Raw genomic sequence first — 21,507 nt, forward strand, 5'->3', positions numbered from 1 at the left:
GGTATTATATTTCTAGACATTACCTCCTACTTTTGGTCTGGCATAACATGAAACACATTTTTGGGTGCTTAGGACGAAATTTTGTAGTCGATGGAGTTTTCAGATAAAAAAATGGTTTCTACTGATTTTTTTTGTCAATTCTAATAATTACAATAGTAGCTTCCAAATTATGCAGTCGAAATTACCTGAATGTTACTGAATTATTTAAAAAAAAAAAACAAACAACTTTAATCGTTTATTTATTGCACTGTTTCAACTAAGAAAGATGAGGATAATAGTCCACAATAAATAAATTAATAAATAATACTCATCTCAATAATGAATTCCAATTAAATATATAAATTTTAATCGTGTTAGCAGGTGAAAAATTGCCGCCATCTTGTTTAAATCAGAACGGAAAATTGCCTCCCTGTTGAACTCTCCTGTGTCTTAGGATCGTTTTTATCAAATTCTATTATTTATTTTCTTTAATAAATAATTTTCTACCTTATCGATTTTCGTCATTTTTGGATATAATCATCTTAAAAATACGCGGAATACGTAGATACCATTGTCTTCATGTGAAATTCAGTTTTACGATTTCCTAAATTTCGTTCTAATAGTGTAGAAACTCTCATTTTTGTTCTCAATTGAGAGTGCCATTTTTTTGGGGGGGGGGGTCCCTCTTATTAAAAACTAACTTTGTGTCTGTTTGACATTAAGTAAATTAAGGACATGTACGAACTGACCTTCTTCATAAGTTCAAACAAATATTTTTATACAAATATGTTTTATCTTATAATTTAATGCTTCTTTAGAGTCATGAAAAAAAAAATACATATAAATATATATAATTTTAAGAGACGGGATAACAGGTGGTTAAGGTTTGGGATGGCAGTTTGAGTTGGAAAAAACAAAACAAAAAACAACCTTTAAACTATTAATTATATTTCCCTCCAAATAAATTTTATTCGTTAAAAAAAAAAATGACAGCTTATTTCTTTTTCGGTTGTCCGCCAAAAATTTGAAATCTGAAAAGGTAATTTATTTCATAAATTTCAACGGTTAATTTTGAAATTTTAGCGTGACTCCGAGCCATGATAAAGACAATCGCTGGAGAAGGTGATCCTGATCCTTGCATGATCTCTCTGAGTAATTCCGAAATTACCCAAGCAAAGAAATCTTTTTTTGAGCAACAAAAGACGGACAGTATGAATACTAGTTTAAACTTACTAAGGTAAGTTCTTTTTATTATTTGGGTACTCATATAGATCTGTCCCCATGGCTGCCGGTAAAATCCACTAACGAGGTAGGTACAACAGCAGTGTTTAACTGAAAAGAAACGTTACACTCGGACGGTGCTTATTCACAATTAAACTTATTAAAAAAAAAAAAAAAAATTACAGAAAATTGTTTTATGATATATGTCACGGAACGAAAATGTCATATTCCAAAAATTACGTAAATTGATCAAGTAGCTTTTTTTTTCCTTTTTTTTTTTTAATAGAAAATTGTAGCTATTAAAAGAATTGGTAATTTGAATTATCTCCTCCTCGTTTATAAAACATGGCGATCAAACCAATACCTCGCTTCGTCATAAAAGGTTTCTATTACTGTACACATAGATTCGAAAAAGTTGTCAAAAAACAAATATATAACAAATAAATGTTATCAAAGGCAAGATAAGTTACTTTTCTACCAAACTGGATATATTTTTCGTGTTTTTATTCAATGTAACATGTTTATTCAGCGACTCTCTCTTTAACACGGTAAGTTTGGAAAAAGGTGTTATAAATAAAAAAAACTGGATAAATGACTGTTAAAAACTCGCTCAATATATGTTACCGTGACATAGCTTGACATATATTCGGCGGGTTTTTAATAGTGTTTTTTCTAGTTTTTTATTTATAACACCTTTTCCCAAACTTACCGTGTTAAAGAGGGAGTTAGGCGCCATCTTGAATTTTCCAATACATCGCCGTGTTTACCGATGTATTACATCGGTAAACACTGTATGTTTGTCGAGCTTAATAAACATGTTACATTGAATAAAAACACGAAAAATATATCCAGTTTGGTAGAAAAGTAACTTATCTTGCCTTTGATAACATTTATTTGTTATATATTTGTTTTTTGACAATTTTTTCGAATCTATGTGTACAGTAATACAAACCCAAATTTAGTTTTCTTAGTTACTAATACGTACTTGATCAATTTATGTGATTTTTGAAACCTGGCATTTTTGTTTCGTTTCATATATACATAATAATTTTAAATGATTTTTGTCGTTTTTTCTTTTAATGTTTATTTTTAAATGAACACCTTCATATTTTTTTTTACTTTTTATTTACTTTATGTAATTGTTTTGTCGTGTTATGCAAATGCATACGTTGACAGTAGTTTTTGTGAATTGGAAAACAATAATTACAACAAAAAGAAAACTTGAAAAAGAGTGCTTGTTAGTCGACAGATCGATTTCTTTTTAATATGTCGCTTTAAGCAAAAACAATATTACGTACTTGTCATGTCGAAAATAGTAATGTATCCAAAAATTACGAAAATTCATCGAGTACAACTGATATTGTGTTTTTGAAAAAAGTCTATTGTTAGAGACCACAATATTACACGCCATGAATAAGTAATCTAAAGTACATGTTCCGAGTTATGTCCCTTCTTTAGTCTATTTTATGATTTCTAAGAAAATACAATTTTACCCAATTTTCTGTAAAAATTACTTTTAACTATAAATAACTTTCTACTTGGTGAAGTTTCGTAATTTTGGGATATTATTATTTCCGACATGACAACGTAATATTGCTTTTTCTTAAAACGGTATATTAAAAAATATCGATCGGTCGACTCTATTTAAACAAGTGGTAAATGTTACCTTACGCTACAACAAAACACTGACCACTTTAATTTGTTTTTTGTTTTTTAGGGGTATTCGAGGTCGCTTACAAACGAATCTGATAATCAAATCCGCCGCAAATTTACCGGCTGCATGGCATGAACCCCTAGACCTTGCTTGGGACTATTTTGTGCCATTTCATCGCCTTCGGTAGTGTTTTTCTTACATGATACGTTCGCGTGTGAAGTGGAGTGTCTTATCATATCGCGTAGGAATCTTTAAGCGGTCATTTAAAGTAAAGTTTAAAAAAAAATGTGGTTTATTTCTTTTTTTTGTGTGTGTGTGTCTTACGTAGTTTTAATGCTTTTTAATTGATCTAAAAAAAAGTTTTCACGAGCGGTTTGCAAAAACATAACCACCAAACATTTTTATGTTTTTCGTTCTTTTTAGGGGGGGGTATTCCATTAACGGGTGCTTCTGCAGTTTAATTAACCGTTTTTTCCGTAAGTAATGTGAATGTGCCGACATTTACCATTTCACAAAAATTCTGTTTACATTGGGGAGGGGCGGTGGTGGTGCTGTCAGCGACCTCGAATACTCATAAAAAAACAAATTAGAGTGGTCGGTGTTCTGTTGTGGCGTAAGGTAACATTTACCAAACAAGCACTGAAAAAAAGATTATGCAATCCATGTGAATAAAAATGCAATTGTATACTTTTGCAGTTTACGGTTTATGCTGAAATAATAACGTTATTGGTCATCATAACTTATTACTTGATGAGGGGTGTGTTTAATTCTGTACGTCCACTTAACAGTTGAATAAAAAAAATACCATAACATTGAATTTAACTTGGAAATCCTGTCTAAAAATGAGCGTATCCAGTAAACTACAGAAGTACTTGCAATTGTAAATAAATCTATCTTTTTTTGGTTTCCGCTTCCTGAACTGTAGTTTAATTTTCTGTGATTTCCTTTCGGATGTTGTAATTCCTTACTGGATTTTAACGCGCCAATATGGACAGACATTTGGGGCCGATCTATATAAAAATTATTTCTTCTTACGTGCTGAAGAACGGAAGAAAAAATTTGTCTAGACATTAAATGTTTGGTGCAAGTCTATAAATGGTCCACAAGTAATCTTTTTTACTATAAAAATCTGAAAAAAAAATCTTTATAATGTACGTACTTCTCACTGCATGAAAATGTCATATTCCAAAACTGACGTAAATCGATCAAGTTTTTTTTATTTTTTTATTTAAGAAAATCAATTATCAGACGTTTTATCGAAGATTTGCTACACGCCATCTTGTTTGAGAGATAACGGCACTAACGACCCCTGGCGGAAATAAGGTGGAAGTATGGATCAACAACGGCAGACCATCGACTATTTTTAGTTTTTTTTTTTTTTTTTAATAAATTAACTTATTTAATTAATAAATAAATTGACTTCTTTTAATAAAGAGACTGTGGAAAACACTATTTGTTCGTCTGAAAACTGATTTTAATTCCAAAAATGTTTTATGTTAATTTTTTTTTTTTTTGTATTATAAAACAGTGTTTTCGACATTTTAGGAAAAAAACAAACTTAAACTAGTCAATGGTTCAATGCTCGCCTAATAAAGTCTATTAAAAAAAAAAAAAAAACGTTTTAGACATTCTAGTTATGTTAATTTCTCATTTTGTATTTTTTTTTTTTAATTCCAAAAATGTTTCATTATGTTAATTTATTTTTTATTTGTATTATAAAAAAGTGTTTCCGGCATTTAAAAAAACAAAACTAAAAATAGTCAATGGTCTGCCGTTGTTGATCCATACTTCCACCTTATTTCCGCTAGGGGTCGTTAGTGCCGTTATCTCTCAAACAAGATGACGTGTAGCAAATCTTCGATAAAACGTCTGATAATATTTGATTTTCTTATATAATAAAAAAAAAACTACTTGATCGATTTACTTGATTTTTGGAATATGACATTTTCATGCAGTGACAAGTACGTACATTACAAAGATTTTTTTTTTAGATTTTTATAGTAAAAAAGATTACTTGTGGACCATTTATAGACTTGAACCAAAAGTTTTGGTAAATTTTTAGTTTACCGACCCCTCGGCATTCACCTTTTAATTTGCCGACTTTTGAAGGTTTTCGGGTTTACTGAGAACGAATATGGCATTTATTTTTTGCGCAAACAAGTAGTTATCCGTATTGGAAGACATCCAACGTAACCACTATCATCTTTAGTAGCGCCCATTTTGCTTTCCAATAACGAAAAAAGGCTTAAATATGCCACATGTAACCGAAATCCCCAACCAGCACCACCGGCATTGGCGAATAAGGGTAGTTGGAGGGAGAAGGAGGTAAATTCCAAGAAATCTGGAGCGAAAGGAAAGAACGTAAAGACAAGACCACAAATTAAAAACAGTATTTAGAGTAATATTTATTAAAATAAATTAAAGGTAAATATTACCTTTCGCTACAACAGAACACCGACCATTCTAATTTTTTTTAGGGGTATTCGAAGTCGCTGGCCACAAATCTGATAATCAAATCCGTCGCAAATTTACCGTTTGCATGGTATTAACCCCTTTTAATTGATTTAAAACATTAAGTTTTCACGAGCGGTTTACAAAAACATTTTTATGTTTTTCGTTCTTTTTTTGGGGGGGGGTACTCCAGTATAAAACTTGTGTAGTTTAATTAATCGTTTTCCGTAATACCATTTAGGATTTCACAGAAATTCTATGTTTACATTTGAGGGGGGAGGTGTTATGGCGGCCCTTCAAATGTAAACACAAAATTTCTGTGAAATGTTAAACGGTATTCTACTCGGTAATTGTCGGCACGTTACTTACAGAAAAATGGTTAATTAAACTGCAGAATCACATGTTGAACTATACAAGTTCTATAATTGAGTAGCGTTCCCTCAAAAAAAAGAACGAAAAACATAAAAATGTTTTTGTAAACCGCTCGTGAAAACTTACTGACAGCATTATTTTTACTATTAAATGAGGTGAAAATTTTATTTTATGAAAAATATTTCTTGTCATTTAAAATGTCCGCCATATATTCACGCACCTTGTGAAACGTCAAGTGACCTACGCCTTCGTTTATGCTTCACACATAGCGTAAACAAAAGCTGTAAAATGGTGCAAAATAGTCCCAGGGTTCAGGAGTTCATACCATGCAAACGGTAAATTTGCGACGGGTTTGATTATCAGATTCGTTTTCAGCGACCTCGAATACCCCTAAAAATTCAAATTCCAAATTAGAGCGGTCGGTGTTCCGAGGGAGCGTAAGGTAATATTTACCAATGAGAAAATGAATGTAATCAAGAAAGTAAAAAAAAAATGAATTGAATTAAGAAAGTGAAAAAATGAATGCCTGTTTCGATATCGGGAAGCGGAAAAATATCTGGAGGGGTGGGGTTGGGGTCATTTCGGGGGGGGGGAGCATTTTTTGGGATTTTGGCTCTTTTTTGATTACGTTGGTTACTGAATGTCTTCAAATATGGTTTACGCAAAAAATAAATCAGCGTAGCCAAAAATAAAGGTGAATGCCGAGGGGTCAGTAAACTAAAAAAAATACCAAAGTTTTTTATGTTGTTGTTTTCGTTATATATAATTATAGTTGGTGCAAAACAATGTCGTTTTTTGACATTCAACTTCAAAAGATCATAACTCCTTTCATAATAAACTTTATTAATCGAAATAAGAACCATTAGAATCGATACATTTTTGCTAACGAGAAACAAGTTTATTTATCTCATTAGCATAGAAATCCGGAGTTCTAGAAGCGATGAAGTCACCATCATTTTGGCTTTTGAAGCATTTTTCACGCAGGAAGTTGTCGAGATGCTTGAAAAAGTGATAATCGGTGGGCAAGAAGTCTGATGAATATGGCAGATGAGGCAGAGTCTCGTAGCCCAATTCGTTCAGCTTCTGCATGCTCAGTTGAACAGCATGTGGGCGAGTGAGCGTTGACATGGAGGAGAATTGGTCCCTTCATATTGACTAATCTCGGGCATATACGTTGGAGCTTCTGGTGAATTTCGTCAATTTGGTGGCAGTACTTCTCCACCGTAGTCATTTCACCTGGATTCAAGAAGCTGATGGATGAGACTGGGCGAAAACCACCAAACAGTCATCATAACCTTTTTTGATGCAGTTTCAGCTTCGGGAAGTGTTGTGGAGCTTCTCCGGCATCCAATCACAATTTTTTTTATTATCGTTCAATTCCTGCAGCATCCATTTATCCAACTTCTTTTACTTCACTATTTACTTTAAATGGCAAACAACTGCTGAGTAGTCAACCTCAAATTCAACAGCAACTTCTCGTATGGTTTTGCAACAATCGGCTTCAATTAAGGCTTTCAAATGTTCATTATCAACCGCAGTCACCCAGCCATGACCGTCTTCATCTTCGAGGCTCTCATCACCATTGCGAAATTTCTTCAACCACCGTTGTGTCTTGGCAGCTTTCTGACCTAGTTTAAACTGGAACTACAAAATCCAAGCAACACCGTAATACTGCGTATCATTAAATACGTTTTGATGTTTTTTTTTGTTTACAATAGTTAACGGAACAAAAATAGACAACAAATAAATGTTATCAAAGACAATAAAAGTTACTTTTCTACATACTTGTCTGTCCCCTTTTGCTATTTTAAAGCATTTATTTAAGTCTTGTAAACTCGCTGACACATTGGTACAAAAAGTGGCCAAAAACAAATATATCACAAATAAATGTTATTTATAACTTTTCAAAAGCAAGATAAGTTACACTTCTACCAAGTTGAATAAGTTTTTAGTGTTTTTACTTATGTTAAACCGTTTATTTGAGAAAAAAAAAAACAAACAAATAGTGTCGAGCGTTACATGAGAACAATAAAAATGACTACGAATTGACACCTAAATATTTGAAGTTTCAATAATGATTTAAAAATAAAACCAAATAATGTTAGAAAGCCACCCAGTAAATGTCACGGTAACATTTATTGGGTTTGTTTTTATATTTAAGTCATTATCAAACTTCAAATATTTAGATGTCAATTCGCGGCCATTTTTCTTGTTCTCACCTAACGCTAGACACTTTGTTTTTCGAACCGAATAAACGTTTGAAAGTGAGTAGAACCACTAAAAACCTTTCCAGATAGGTAGAAGAGTAGCTTATTTTGCCTTTGATAACATTTATTTGTTTTATTTATTTTTGACCACTTTTTCGTACCAATGTGTATTTTAAAACCAACCCGCTGAATTAAACATGACACCGATCGGAAGCTTAGATAATCGCCAAAAACGAAAAATTAATTTTCAACCGATCTGGATATTCTTATTACCTGTATTGTTGTTTAATTTTGTGCGATTATTGAGCCTTTATACACGTCATTTTTTGTTCTAACAATATATTTAACCGTACTATATGATTGAACTAAAAATCGATTTACTATTCCGGACTTGTATAGTTTAAAGTTTAATAAAGACATTAAAAAATGAAAATATCGAAAAAAAAGTTTAAATTGTACGTATCCGTTATGAAATGAAGTTCTCTGAAAAAAAATTTCACTTAATTTCATCAAGTAGCGAAAAAACAATTTGTTATGATACCGAGCAAAAGGTTCGATTTTTAGGAAGAAACGCTAGTATTAAAGATGGGGAGGGAGTGTTGGCGCTTTAACTGGAGTTATTTCCCCGTGGCGTTTCTAAACTCCAAATAAATATTAAGAAAAAATCCTAGATGTCTGCCTTCAACGTGCTGTCATAGAAATTTGTTTTTCCGCTGTTAAAAAAAAAACAAAAAACAAAAAACTACTCGTTCAAATTAAGTGATTTTTTTTTTTTCGGAGATCTTCAGTTCAAAACGGATACGTACAATACAAGATTTTTCGATATTTTCATTTTTTTAATGTCTTGATTAAACTGTACAAGTACCTTAATGATAATAATAATAATAAATGAAAATAAATAAATAAATATCTAAGTACGTAGAAAAGTTCATTTTCTTGTCTTTAGTAACATTTGCTAAATATTTGTGGCGCTTCTACACTGATTAGAACAAAATTTTGTAGTCGATAAATGGAGTTTTCAGATAAAAAACAATGGTTTCAACTGATTTTTTCTTGTCAATTCTAATGTTACAATGGTAGCTTCCAAATTATGCAGTGGAAATTATTTGAATATTACTGAATTATTAAAAACAAAAAACAAAAAAAAAACTTTTTGTTAGTAGGTGAAACATTGCCGCCATCTTGTTTTTATAAAATAAATCGAAACGGAAAATTACCTTCCTTTTAAACTCTCGTGTGTCTATACGATCGTTTTCTTCAAAATTCTATTTTCTATAATAAATAATTTTCTACCTTATCGATTTTCGTAATTTTTTTTATAACATCATCTTAAAAATACGAGGAATACGTAGATACTATTGTTTTCATGTGAAATTCAGTATTGCGATTTCCGAAATCTCGTTCTGATAGTGTAGAAGCGCCCTATTTGTTTCGATTTTATTTTTTCATCGTTCGTTTTCTGTTAACATAAAACATCACTCACTAAATTAATTGAACTCAATTGTTTCAAAACCAAACAAATAATAATGTTGTTACAATAGCAGTCATTTTAAAACTGAAAAGTTTAAAATAACCATAATTTAAAACTTAACACTTTTACAATTGACGTGAAACGAACTAACTTTTTAAGTTTTTACTTTAATTTCTTTTATTTAATAACTGCGAGTCTTGTCCTTGAAAAAATGTTCAAAACGTCTTTTAAAATGGCGAAGTTGATTCGCTCTTATGTGACGCAAAAAATGTCCATTTCAAAATTCATTAAATTGGCGGTAAAATATATATCGCCATTCGTTCAGTTGAGAAACAAATTTTATTTCGTAAAGACTACAGATATGGCGAGCCAAAGGCAAATTAGAATGGAATTAAGAGCCCAAAGAAAAATGAGGTATGGCATCTCTTTAAGCATCGCCACTAAAATAAGTACAATGATAATGTCATTAATAATTTAAAAACATATTTTATATATTAATTAAAAAAAAAAAAATATTTAAGGAATTTTTAAATGATACGTTACAATCACCCCGCTGTTTTTTTATCCTTACGATTACTGTTTTCACTTCACTTCCGGTTGCCCTCTTCATCTTAAGAATGCTTTTTCTAAAAGCTATTCTTTACATGGGGAGAGCGAGATTTCGTTATCTTTTCTGTACTTTCATTTAATAAAAAAAAACAACAAAACAAAAGACACCGTAAAAAATCAATTAAAAAAATAAAGAGCAGTCGGAGATGAAGTGGAAACAGTAATCCTAAAGATAACTTGTGTGTGTGTGTTAAAGTTCAATTCTCAATATTCAAAGACTCGCGCCTCTTAAACTTAACTTGTAAAATTTGATGGACTGAATGTTTCGGTTTGTGAGTTATATAACAAACCGGAAATGACTTAAGCAGTTTATGATTTCAAAGCCGCGAAAAATGAAAAAAGCCACACAGCAAAGAAGATAATAAAAAAAAAGTAGTGAAAAGTAAAAAAAATAACTGTTACCAAACGCAAGAAAAATTACTTTTCTAATTACCGGCATATATTTTTATTCTGTAAATGTTTTAAGTCAATATAAAATTATTTGAATTATCTTTCGTTAGGGTGATAATCGAAAAATTGGTAGAAAAGTCACTTGGAGGGTGGGGGCTAAAAATGCGTGTTTTACACAGTTTAAAAAAAATCTTTTCGACAATTATCATAGATTACAGACTTAAGTCTGTATCACATTACAGAAAAAAAAATTTGAAAAAAAAAGAAAAGAAAAGTTTAATGACTTTTAAGAAGGGGGTTCACTTTCTCGTTATAACGTTCTACTTCATTGCTACCCGACTTACTGTCCATTTTTTTTTTTTAATTATTACACCGACGTGTCACGTTATAACGAGAAAGTGAATCCCCCTTCTTAGACGTCATTAGTTTTTTCTTCAAAATTTTTTATGCTAATATAATACTTAAAGTGTGTAATCTATGATAATCGTCGGAAAAAAAAAACACGCATTTTTAGTCCGTGGGCACTCTCGTACAGGTCCGTCTGTTTTGTAATAGTCATTTGACTTTTTTTTTGTCATAATGCACCTTTGCCACAGACGACGCTAAAGCTTATGGTTAGGAGCAAAACATTTTTAAACCGTTAAAAAAAACTTCCTTACAACAAGAGAAATAAACTTGATTCACTTTCTAATTTGAGAAAATTATTAAACCCGTTCTTAATACAGAGTCGTAGGGGGGGGGACTTTAATTTAATGTCGGTACTAATTGATTCTTCAGCGACGGCCTCACTGTTTCGAAAATCGCAATCGGTAACATTCGGACCGTGCGTTACCTCTTATAAAAGTACCAAAATTTACATGAACTCCTACTCATTATCGTTGAAAACGTTTTAAATTAGGTAGCTTAAAGAGAATATTAGAGTGGATGTTTGCATCTCCAGTAAGTTCCAATAGACAAGGTACCTCTTTCTGGGACTAACAATTTCTATCAGACACATTGATATCCGAATGCTCAATCAAGATTCTTCATCTCTCAAACGTTCAGTTAGTAAAGTAGGGAATAACGTGAATTTTCATCTCTTCAATTGATCACTTAATTTCCTTTATTGTGTATTTTTCTGAATTTTATTGGATTCGAGAACAAGAATTCATCTGGTCTGGTGAAGTTTGCATATTTGTGTCTCTTTCTCCACGTTACTGGGGCTGATGATTAATTTTCAATAAATAATCGACAAAATATATTTGAGGATTCTAAATTTTAGGCAATCTTTCGTCCTCGTCAGTCAAAAATGAAATAAGTGGCATAACAAACTCTTCTGTTCAGGTTATTTTCCCCTCGCGCGTAATTTTTGTATCCCCGCCCCCGCAAAAAAAAAAAAAAAACGCACGTGAATTCCAAACGCTCGCTTGTTAAAAGAAAAATGCAAAACCGCGCGTTTAAAATTACCCCCCCTCTCTCTTATATATATATATATATATATATATATATATATATATATATATATATATATATACACAAAAATTACGCTTAAGTTTTACTGTGGCACTTATCAGTATTTTGTTTCCACTTTTGAACCATTATCGACATTTTCGTCGGCCATCGTGATTGCCCGTTTAACTTACCTACTCGACGTTATTTATCTTTCGAACTGAATAAACGCTTAAAATTCCGTTAACATACACAAAATGGTAAAATTTTACTTTAAGGCTCGTCTCACATTCGTATAGAACAAAATATAGTTTTTGTAGATTTCGGTATGCTAAAAACGAATCTGCAAACCGTTTCCGTCGCAAAAAAAATAGTTTTCATGATATAAAGAAATTACTTTTTAAAAAGTAGGTGATCACTTTTCCATGTAAATTTAACTTAAAATGAGCACCTACTTTCTGGGCACTTTTTCTTTGTGTGTGTTTATTGGTTAAAAGGTTTTTCGATTTCTTTTTCTGTTTTCATCTTTCAATAAAGACACAAGGAAATTAAAAAAAAAAAGAAATAAAGAAAAATCGGTATTATTTTACTTTAAAGCCCGTCTCAGATTCGTATAGAACAAAATATTTTTTGTAGATATCGGTGTGCTTTAAAAGAATATGATAACCGTTTCCGTTGCAAATTTACCATTTACATGGTATTAACCCCTGGACTCTGGGACTAGTTTCCATTTCATAGCCTAGCCTTCGTTTACGCTACGCGCGAGAATAAACGAAAGCTGTTAGATGTGCAGCCAGTGCACTCGCGTACCAAACTACCTTGTCACAGTGTAGTATTGGTGAAAATTTAAAATTAGATGAAAAACAAGTAGTTTTCCAAATATTAAGCCATGTAATTCTATATGTTATCAGTGGTGGTGGCCATTTTTGTACGCGCAAGCGCGCGTGACGCAAAAGAAATCAGATAAAAAACTTTCTAGCCAACACAAAAAATGCCACCCTCTCTTAGGTGGTCAGAAAGTGGGTGCTCATTTTAAGTTAAATTTACATGGAAAAGTGATCACCCACTTTTTGAAAAGTAATTTCTTCATATAATGAAAACTATTTTTTTTTGCGGCGGAAACGGTTTACAAATTCGTTTTAACATACCGAAATCTACAAAAACTATATTTTGTTCTATACGAATGTGAAAGGAGACTTAAAGTAAAATAATTCCCACAAAACTTATCCAGTAAGTAATTTATCTTGGTTTTGGTAACATTTATTTGTTATGTACTTGAATTTTTGGCCCTTTTCTTCGTTGTTGGCTTCTCTTACCTCAATTACGATCTGTTTAAAAATGCCGGACCCTTAAGTTAAGTCAAGGAGATAAGTCAGTTTATCATACTGAAATGGGCGAACAGCTTTGCCCTACGATAAAACTCGATAAATTCTATTTTTATATGTAATTATTTTTCTACAAGTTTTCGTAATTTTTAGAATTTATATTAATTTCGCCATAAGTGTGTAATGTTTTCACCTGAAATGCGTTGGTTATATAAATTTAACAATTATTCAAGACTTCAAATATATTTTCAACGCAATAATGAATTATATATTGTATGATAAGAATCTGTTTAAAAAAAAATTTCCCACTGGGCCATTAACTTACTGAACCCAGCTTTTTTAGTCAAGGAAGGATCAACTAGGTTATCTAAACTTTTGGCGGCAACAACTCATTACAGGGTGGGGGGGGGCGAAGATAAAAGTATGCTGTGTATTTATTTGGCGCGTGATTCAAACTCGCCTCCTCCCTTTTTTTTATTTTTATTTTTTTTGGATTTTACTCTACCTACTTATTATATGACCTAACATTAATTGTTGACCCGTCTCGAATTTAATTGCAACTGTAGCAAAATTCTAAAATACTAGCGGACATATACGACATCCCCTGCCTGACACAGTGCCAAGCATCTGAACATTTTTCGATAAAAGTATGTAGCATAGTTACCAGAAATTGTAAACAGCATAACGTATACCAAACAATAGAATTTAAAAAAATTATGTGGTAGAGCCAACAAACAAACAAACAAAAAAGAAAATTTGGTAAATATAGCGACAACAGAACACCGACCACTTTAATTTTGTTTTTTAGTGGTAACCGAGGTCGCTGACAACGAATCTGATAATCAAACCCATCGAAAATTTACCATTTTCATGGTATTAACCCCTGAACCCAGGGACTCTTTTCTGTATTATTTTACTTAAGGCCCGTCTCACGTCTGTATATAACGAAATATTTTTTTGTAGATTTCGGTGTCCTAAAAACGAAGCTGGAAACCGTTTCCGTCGCAAAAAAAACACCCAGTTTTCATGATATGAAGAAATTACTTTTTCGAAAAGTGGGTGATCACTTTTCCATGTAAAGTTAATTTAAAATGAGACCCCACTTTCTGGCCACCTGAGAGAGGGGGGGGCATTTTTTGTGTTTATTGGCTAAAAAGTTTTTTGTTTGATTTCTTTTGCATGTAATTCTATGTGTTATCACGAGCGGCCATTTTGTGTGCGCACATAGCATATGCGCGCAGGCCATGTGCGCGCGCCTGCGCGTACAAAATAGCCATCCGTGATAACATATAGAATTACATGGTTAAATATTTGGAAAACTACTTGTTTTTCGTTTAATTTAAAATTTTCGCCAATACTACACTGTGACAAGGCAGTTTGGTACGCGAGTGCACACTTAACAGCTTTTTTTATGCTCGTGCGAAGACTGGGCTGTGAAATGGAAAATAGTACCAAAGTTAAGGGATTAATGCCATACAAACGGTAAATTTATGACGGAAATGGTTACCATATTCTTTTAAAGCACACCGAAAACTACAAAATATTTGTTTTTCTATACGAATGTGAGACAAGCCTTAAAGTAAAATAATACCGATTTTCCTTTATTTTTTAATTTCCTCGTGTCTTTATTGAAAGATAAAAACAGAAAAAAAATCGAAACAACCTTTTAACCAATAAACACTAAAATGCCCCCTCTCTCAGGTGGCCAGAAAGTGGGTGCTCATTTTAAGTTAAATTTACATGGAAAAGTATCCATCCACTTTTCGAAAAAGTAATTTCTTCATATCATGAAAACTATTTTTTGCGACGGAAACGGTTTTCAGATTCGTTTTTAGCACACTGAAATCTACAAAAAAATATTTTGTTATATACGACAGTGAGACTGGCCTTAATGTAAAATTTTACCTTGAAAATTTCATTAAAATTGGTTAAGTTCCTGATTTTTGGTGAATTTTTAAGTTAAGGAAGGGGTCAAAATATTTATACATTTTGAGCATCAGCATTCATTTTGCATGTATCTAGTCTAAATCGACTAAGACCTTAAGTGTCCTTTTAAAGTTTGCGGCAACATGGATTAATTTGTCTTATTTGTGCACTGCGAATACAAGAATCGATTGCTTCATTTTTCTGCAAATACCGGAAGGATCGCTTCATTTTTCTATGATTTTTCGTTTGCCATGCGTGTAATCTCGGAGGCACCCTCGGTTTCTAATGCTTAAGTAATCAGATGTTGTTTCTGACTGCATGATTGTCCGCTTATTGGTATCCAAAAGTCGTCATTTTTAATACCGATTATGTCAACATACAGGTTGATCGCATTGGCCATGGCTTCTAATTGATCTCGGTTAAGGTTGGCTGGTAGTGATAGTCCTGTGTTGTTTTTTAGCCAGGGGATTTTAGTCTGATTCTAGCATTGGTATGAGCACCATAATTAAGAGTATGCATCAATGATGGCGTTGCTATAATACAGTATAGTATGTATGTATAGTATAGTATGTAAAGAGGCCTGACACCAATGTGCGGTCGGATTTAACCTGGTTTTTGGTTGTCGATTGAGTAAGAGTGGACTGTATTATGGCATAGGATGTTCTGATGTTCTGTCCGTTAAAAATTGAGTTGTTTTACGGGTTGTTATCAGTACATCTATGCTGTTAAAAATGAAAACATCGACATCAGGGATCTAGAAGAGCATGAGCCTTATAAGTACCTTGGCATTGAGGAAAACGAGAACATACAACATGCCAAGATGAGGGAGAAAATTAGTAAAGAATATGTACACCGGGTGAGGAAAATATGCAAAACCCAGCTCACCAATAAAAATAAAATTACTGCCGTAAACCAACTTGCTATGCCAGTAATAACATACAGCTTTGGTATCATTGACTGGCCACAAAAATACATCAACCGGCTAGATGTAAAGACACGGAAGCTACTAACGCTTCATAAAATAATATACAGAAATCAGTGTCTACCAAGGCTGTATTTGCCCAGGTGAGAAGGAGGTCTGGGACTCTCAGAGATTAATCATCAACATAGGGCAACTATTGTGAGCACCGGTCAGTATCTGAGAAGCTCCCAGAATGACACCCTCTCAATAGTATATGAACATCAAGAGACAAGAGCCAGCAGAACAACATCAGTCACCCAGCTGGCCAAGCATTTTGGTCAGGGCTGTCTCTCAGATGAGGACGAAACACCAAACAAGTGTGCCACAGAAATAGCAAGAAAAAGCCAGCAGAAATATACCGAGACCTTTCAACAGATGAACCTTAAAGAATGGGAACAACATCAGCGTGCAAAGTATTTTCTGGGGGAACTCTCTCAGGAATACATAGATAAAGAAGGTTCTTTGGACTGGCTCAAAAGGGGATCCCTCCACCACGATCAGGAAAGGGTCATAATGGCTGCCCAAGACCAGGGATTGATGACCAATGCATTCAAGAAGATGGCAGGGATCAGTAATAACAATAAATGCAGGTTCTGCCATACAGAATTGGAAAGTGTTGGTCATCTGATATCAAGTTGCAAAGTTCTTCTAGGGGACGGCTACTATACAGCGAGACATGATGGAGTATGCAAGTACCTCCACTTGACCATCTGTAAAAAATTAAACATCCAGTGTAGCAGCAAGTCCTGGGAACATCAACCTGAAAGAACAGTTGGAAATGACTTATATACCATACATTACGACCATGTAATCCCTACAGCCACCTACCTTGAAAATGCTGCTATGAAACCTGACATAGTTATATGGAATAAGTCAGAGAGAGTTGCAACCTTGATTGAAGTGAGTGTTCCTAATGATGGCAGTCTGAACAGAGCTGAAAGAGAGAAACAGAGCAAATACCAAGGTCTCATGTATGATATGAAAAAAAACTGGAATCTTAACGGGATATCAATCATACCAGTTATCATAGGTGCCACAGGACTTATGAAGAAGAACCTAAAGTCCTACCTAACTAATATTCCTGGTGAACCAAGTGCAAAAGAGATTCAGACAATTGCACTTAAGGGAACAGCGAGGATACTAAAAAGAGCTCTCGGTTGGTTTCAATAAAAAAGCGGGGGAATGTTGTCAGCTGGTTTGGCTGCCCCATACCCAGCATTACAATCTTCAAAGGAAGAAAAAAATTAAAAATGGGTGGTCTGTTCTCACCAATCGTAATATCACACATTATTTTTCCTAAGGTGGTAATATACTGCTGATTCCGTTTACTTTATATAAGAGTGGGTAACATATTTCCTGCCTTCATCTGGTAGATGGGAAGTCAGTATGATGCATTTTTGAGCATTCAGAATCTAACATGGCTGTGGTAGAGAAGCATACACCCTTAATGTTGAAAGTGGAGCAGACAAAAGGTGATGATGAGTGAATCCTTGAAAATTGAAAATGTGATGACTTATTTTAAGGTAGATTGAATGGGGCATCACATCTCATCCTGACCGAAGTGAAAATCCTGATCCTCTATCCTTGGAGTCTCTTTTGCTGTTGCGAGGTGAGCTGTTTGATTGTGTGGCAGGTGCCGGAATTTGCAGCTGCATCTGTAAAAGCAGGGTTAACTCCTGAGGTATCTTTGGCATATTTGGGAACCTGTTGAATGATGACAAATTTCTTGATGGTGTCTGTGGTCTTGCTTTGAGTGGATGTTGATGTTCATCTTGTTTGGACGATGATGTCCATTGTGATGATTGTTGAGTTCTTCTCTGATTGGGCCTATGTTGTTTCTGAGAGAAATGCGATGTACTGTGAAGTGATGGCCTCAGATGTTATACGGCGATCCAGGTATCTTTGTGCTTTGCATGCTACGCTGATTGCAGTGTAGAAGTTATCCATTGTTTTGACGAAACAAGGGTATAGGTTTGCGCTCCAAGCTTTTACTTTTTCATTCATAAGCATTGTGCTGATAATCAAAATAATTCTGTCAACCATTAATTCAGAGTTTTTGTTCTTTTTGAATTTTGTTTTGATATGGATGCCTGCTTCTTTCAGTGTGATTTTAAGGTCGACCTGCGAAATCTGTTAATTTTTCGCTGTATAGATTCTAAGTCCAAGTCTCTGCTAAGATATTGAAAGGTCATCATCTGGCTGCCGTGTATTGCTAGAAGGTACTCTTTCAATTTCATAAATGTAGATGTATCCTGATCAAAGTCGATCATTTATTGGAATATGCCTCGTTCAAGTAGGTCCTTTGCAGACGTAGCAAATTCACTTTCTAAGCTTGGATAAGTAGAGATTTCTGACGTGTCGTGTATTGCATATATATTGCTTAAGGCTGTGATGAACTGATGAACGTTGTTTCCTGAACGAAAAAGTCGCTTGCTGTCTCATAATGTCTCATATGGATTGTTGGAGTAATACTAAGTTGTAATCGCCTGCTTTTTGAGCAGTGGTAGTTGTCGACATGAAAATTGCCTTTTAGGACAGTCATCATTGCGTCAAAGTCCGATTGAATTTCCCAGTGTGCAACCTCGGATGATTTTGTTGATCTTGAAGTCCTTTTATAAATATTTTTATCACATATTTTCATATCTCATCTGTCAAAATCTCCTGGCTTTCTCTGTCCTCGTGTAGCTATTTCCTTGGCAATGTTTTGCCTCATAATTCTTTGTTATAATGAACTGTTTATTGTAGTAGAAGGATGAGTACAAAAAGCATAGTTTCTGACAATTTAATGCGTCGTTAACATCATATAATGGTAAAGCACAGGTTGGCGCCATTGTTGCTTATGTATCGACGCTGTCATATCAGTGGCTGCTTCTGGTGTTTGAGTGTCTTAGCTCCTGCTGATGCAATCTGTTTTGTTTACATATCGTTCTAGGCTCGATGGAGACCTTATATTTCACAATGTAACAGATGGTATTTATTTGCTCCCCCACTGAGCAAATTAGGCACAAGGCCGATTTTTAAAGTGAGGAGTGAAGGGGAAATGGGGACCAACTCCCCGGGGAGTAGGGGAGCTGGATAGTGACAATTGGTATGAAGGGTTGCCCCTACATTGACCAAGGTCTTATCTGTGGGGTCGCCCCCACATAGGGTCTTTGTTTGCAGTATCTGTCGGAACAGATACTACACTCATTGAATTAAGCATTGTTTATTCAATATTTTCACCAAAAAAATAACATAATTGAAAAATAAATTATCTCATGTGATTTTAATAATAACAATTCTCACAAAAATTTCAAATGTAATATTATAATATTTTTCAGCACTTGTACAGTTTAGTCAAGACATTAAAAAATGAAAATATCGAGAGAAAAAAAAAAAAAGGTTATATTGTACTTATCTGTTTTGGACTAAAGATCTCCGAAAAAAATTTCATTTAATTTGATCAAGTAGTTTTTATTTTACAGCAGAAAAACACGTTTTTATGAGAGCGCGTTGAAGGCAGACATCTTGTTTTTTTTGGTTTTTTTTAAATTTTGTTTGAATTTTATAAACACAATGGGGAGATAACTTCATGTAAAGCGCCGATACTCCCTCCCCATTCTAGCTTTTCTTCCTAAAAATCGAACCTTTTGCTTGGTATCATAACAAATTGTTTTTAGCTGTAAAAAAAAACTACTTGATGAAATTAAGTGAATTTTTTTTTTTTTTTTTTTTTCAGAGAACTTCGTTCCATAACGGATATGTGCAATATAACCTTTTTTCGATATTTTCATTTTTTTAATGTCTTTACTAAACTGTACAAGTACCTATTTTTCTTGTATGCATGATGGTGTAAACATTAGTGTAAGAAATTATTTTTATAATCTTGAAAATAAAAAAAAATGAAAAAATTGAGATTAAGGATAACTAAGAAAAAAATAATTAAAAAATGGGGTAATTTTTAATAACGATTAAAAAAACAAATGGGCAAAATTGTAACAAAAGCATAAAGGAAACACAGAAATTTTGAAATTAAATAGATTCATTGGAAAAATTCCTTGAAAAGATATTAATTTTCTGAATCTATTTCAAAAATAATTAGTAAAGTCCTAAGATATTAAATTACATAAAAAAGAAAACGCCTTGTTTGTACAAAAAATAGCTTAATTAGCCCCCAAAAGGGAGAGATTCTGTCTCTGCACAAACCAAAACAAAGTCGTCTAAGAATGGATTCTACGGAAGCCCAAAATGTCAGAAAGTCAAATAGGTAGTTGGAGGGAGGTAGGGAGTGCGGATTTTCTTCCCTCCTCCCCCAGCTGTACATCCATACATTCAACATTTGTATAATTTTTACCATTTTTTAATTTGATTATTTTTCTCTGTTCCTGCTTTTAAATTAAAATTTTTTTTTATTTGTCAAGATTATATAAAAATTATGAAAGTTGCACATTCATTCAAGCAAGGAAAATATTAGAATCTTACATATAAAAATTATGCAAAACATGTAATCTAAAAAAAGAAGTAGAAATGTCTTTAGCAATTATAATTATGTGTGTGAAAATATTAAATAAACAATGCTTAATTCAATGGTAATATCGGTAGTTCGAGAAATTAATTTTTATTCGAATGATATTGAATTCATTAATACAGGCTTTAAGGATTTCTTTTTCATAATGCTCCCGAAAAAATTAATTTTTCTTTTTTATTGTTACAATTTACGATGCTTTATTTTCATAAAAAAAGCAAAAACAAATTCATTCATTTTTTTTTTTTTTTTTTTTTTTTTTTACTACTGAAAACCATAACTTTAGTAAAGGTGTTTTTTTTTTTTGTTTCAACAAAATAATACATTTCCACTAAGATTCAAATAAAAATAATGGATTCATTATATTCCCTGATCATTATTTGATAAATACTGCAAATTTCATTAAAATTGGTTAATTTCTTGATTTTTGGTGAATTTTTAAGTAAAATGAGGGGTCAAAATGTTTACACATTTTGGAGCATCGACTATTCATTTTGTATGTACCTATTATTAATAAATTGTTTTCGCTTATTTTTTCAATAAATAAATTGTTAGTGTAATCTGTGATTTAAGTTGACTTTTTTCACACTTAAAATGCAGTTTTACTTTATTTTAAAAAGGATTCATTTATCCTTATAACACGTTTGGGAATAAATAGTCATCATGCAAACAAGTAAATATTTTAATTAAATGAGCACTTCCTTTTTATTACAACAAATAGGATTACCTAAATTAATATTTTTCATAATCTTCAAAAATAAAGAAATAAGTGTATAATAATATTTCAATTTCTCTATAAATTTAAAAATAAAATTGACTTTCTGACATTTTTGGTTTTTGTAGAACTTATGCGCGATGCCTTTTCGTTTGTTTTGATTGTGCAAAGCTTTTGGGGACTAATTAAGCTGTTTTTTTTTTTGTTGTTTTTTTATATAAATACAGCGTTTTTTTTTTTTTAATTGTTTGTTTGTTTTTTTTATTTAATTCAACATCTTACTAATTATCTATG

The 21,507-nt window shown here is 32.8% G+C and overlaps 1 protein-coding gene across 11 annotated transcripts in view; it reads left to right on the forward strand.

Moving 5' to 3' along the window:
- LOC145294027 (uncharacterized) overlaps positions 1–21,507 on the forward strand; it is a 234,371-nt gene that overhangs the window by 63,003 nt on the left and 149,861 nt on the right. For 4 of the 11 annotated variants that reach the window (XM_080140995.1, XM_080140998.1, XM_080141007.1 and 1 more), the window contains exon 2: positions 1,063–1,216. The exons of 3 other annotated variants lie outside the window; for them this stretch is intronic. In XM_080140995.1, coding sequence (XP_079997121.1) covers positions 1,077–1,216 — 140 coding nt within the window. In that variant the 5' untranslated portion in view covers positions 1,063–1,076. Of the gene's footprint in view, positions 1–1,062; positions 1,217–9,701; positions 9,770–21,507 lie in introns of those variants that run through there. 4 more of the 11 variants (XM_080140994.1, XM_080141002.1, XM_080140997.1 and 1 more) reach the window with 1 other exon arrangement.

Source organism: Euprymna scolopes, chromosome 15 (genome assembly GCF_053919585.1).
Source record: "Euprymna scolopes isolate OS-2025 chromosome 15, ASM5391958v1, whole genome shotgun sequence".
Classification (NCBI taxonomy): Eukaryota; Metazoa; Mollusca; class Cephalopoda; order Sepiida; family Sepiolidae; genus Euprymna; species Euprymna scolopes.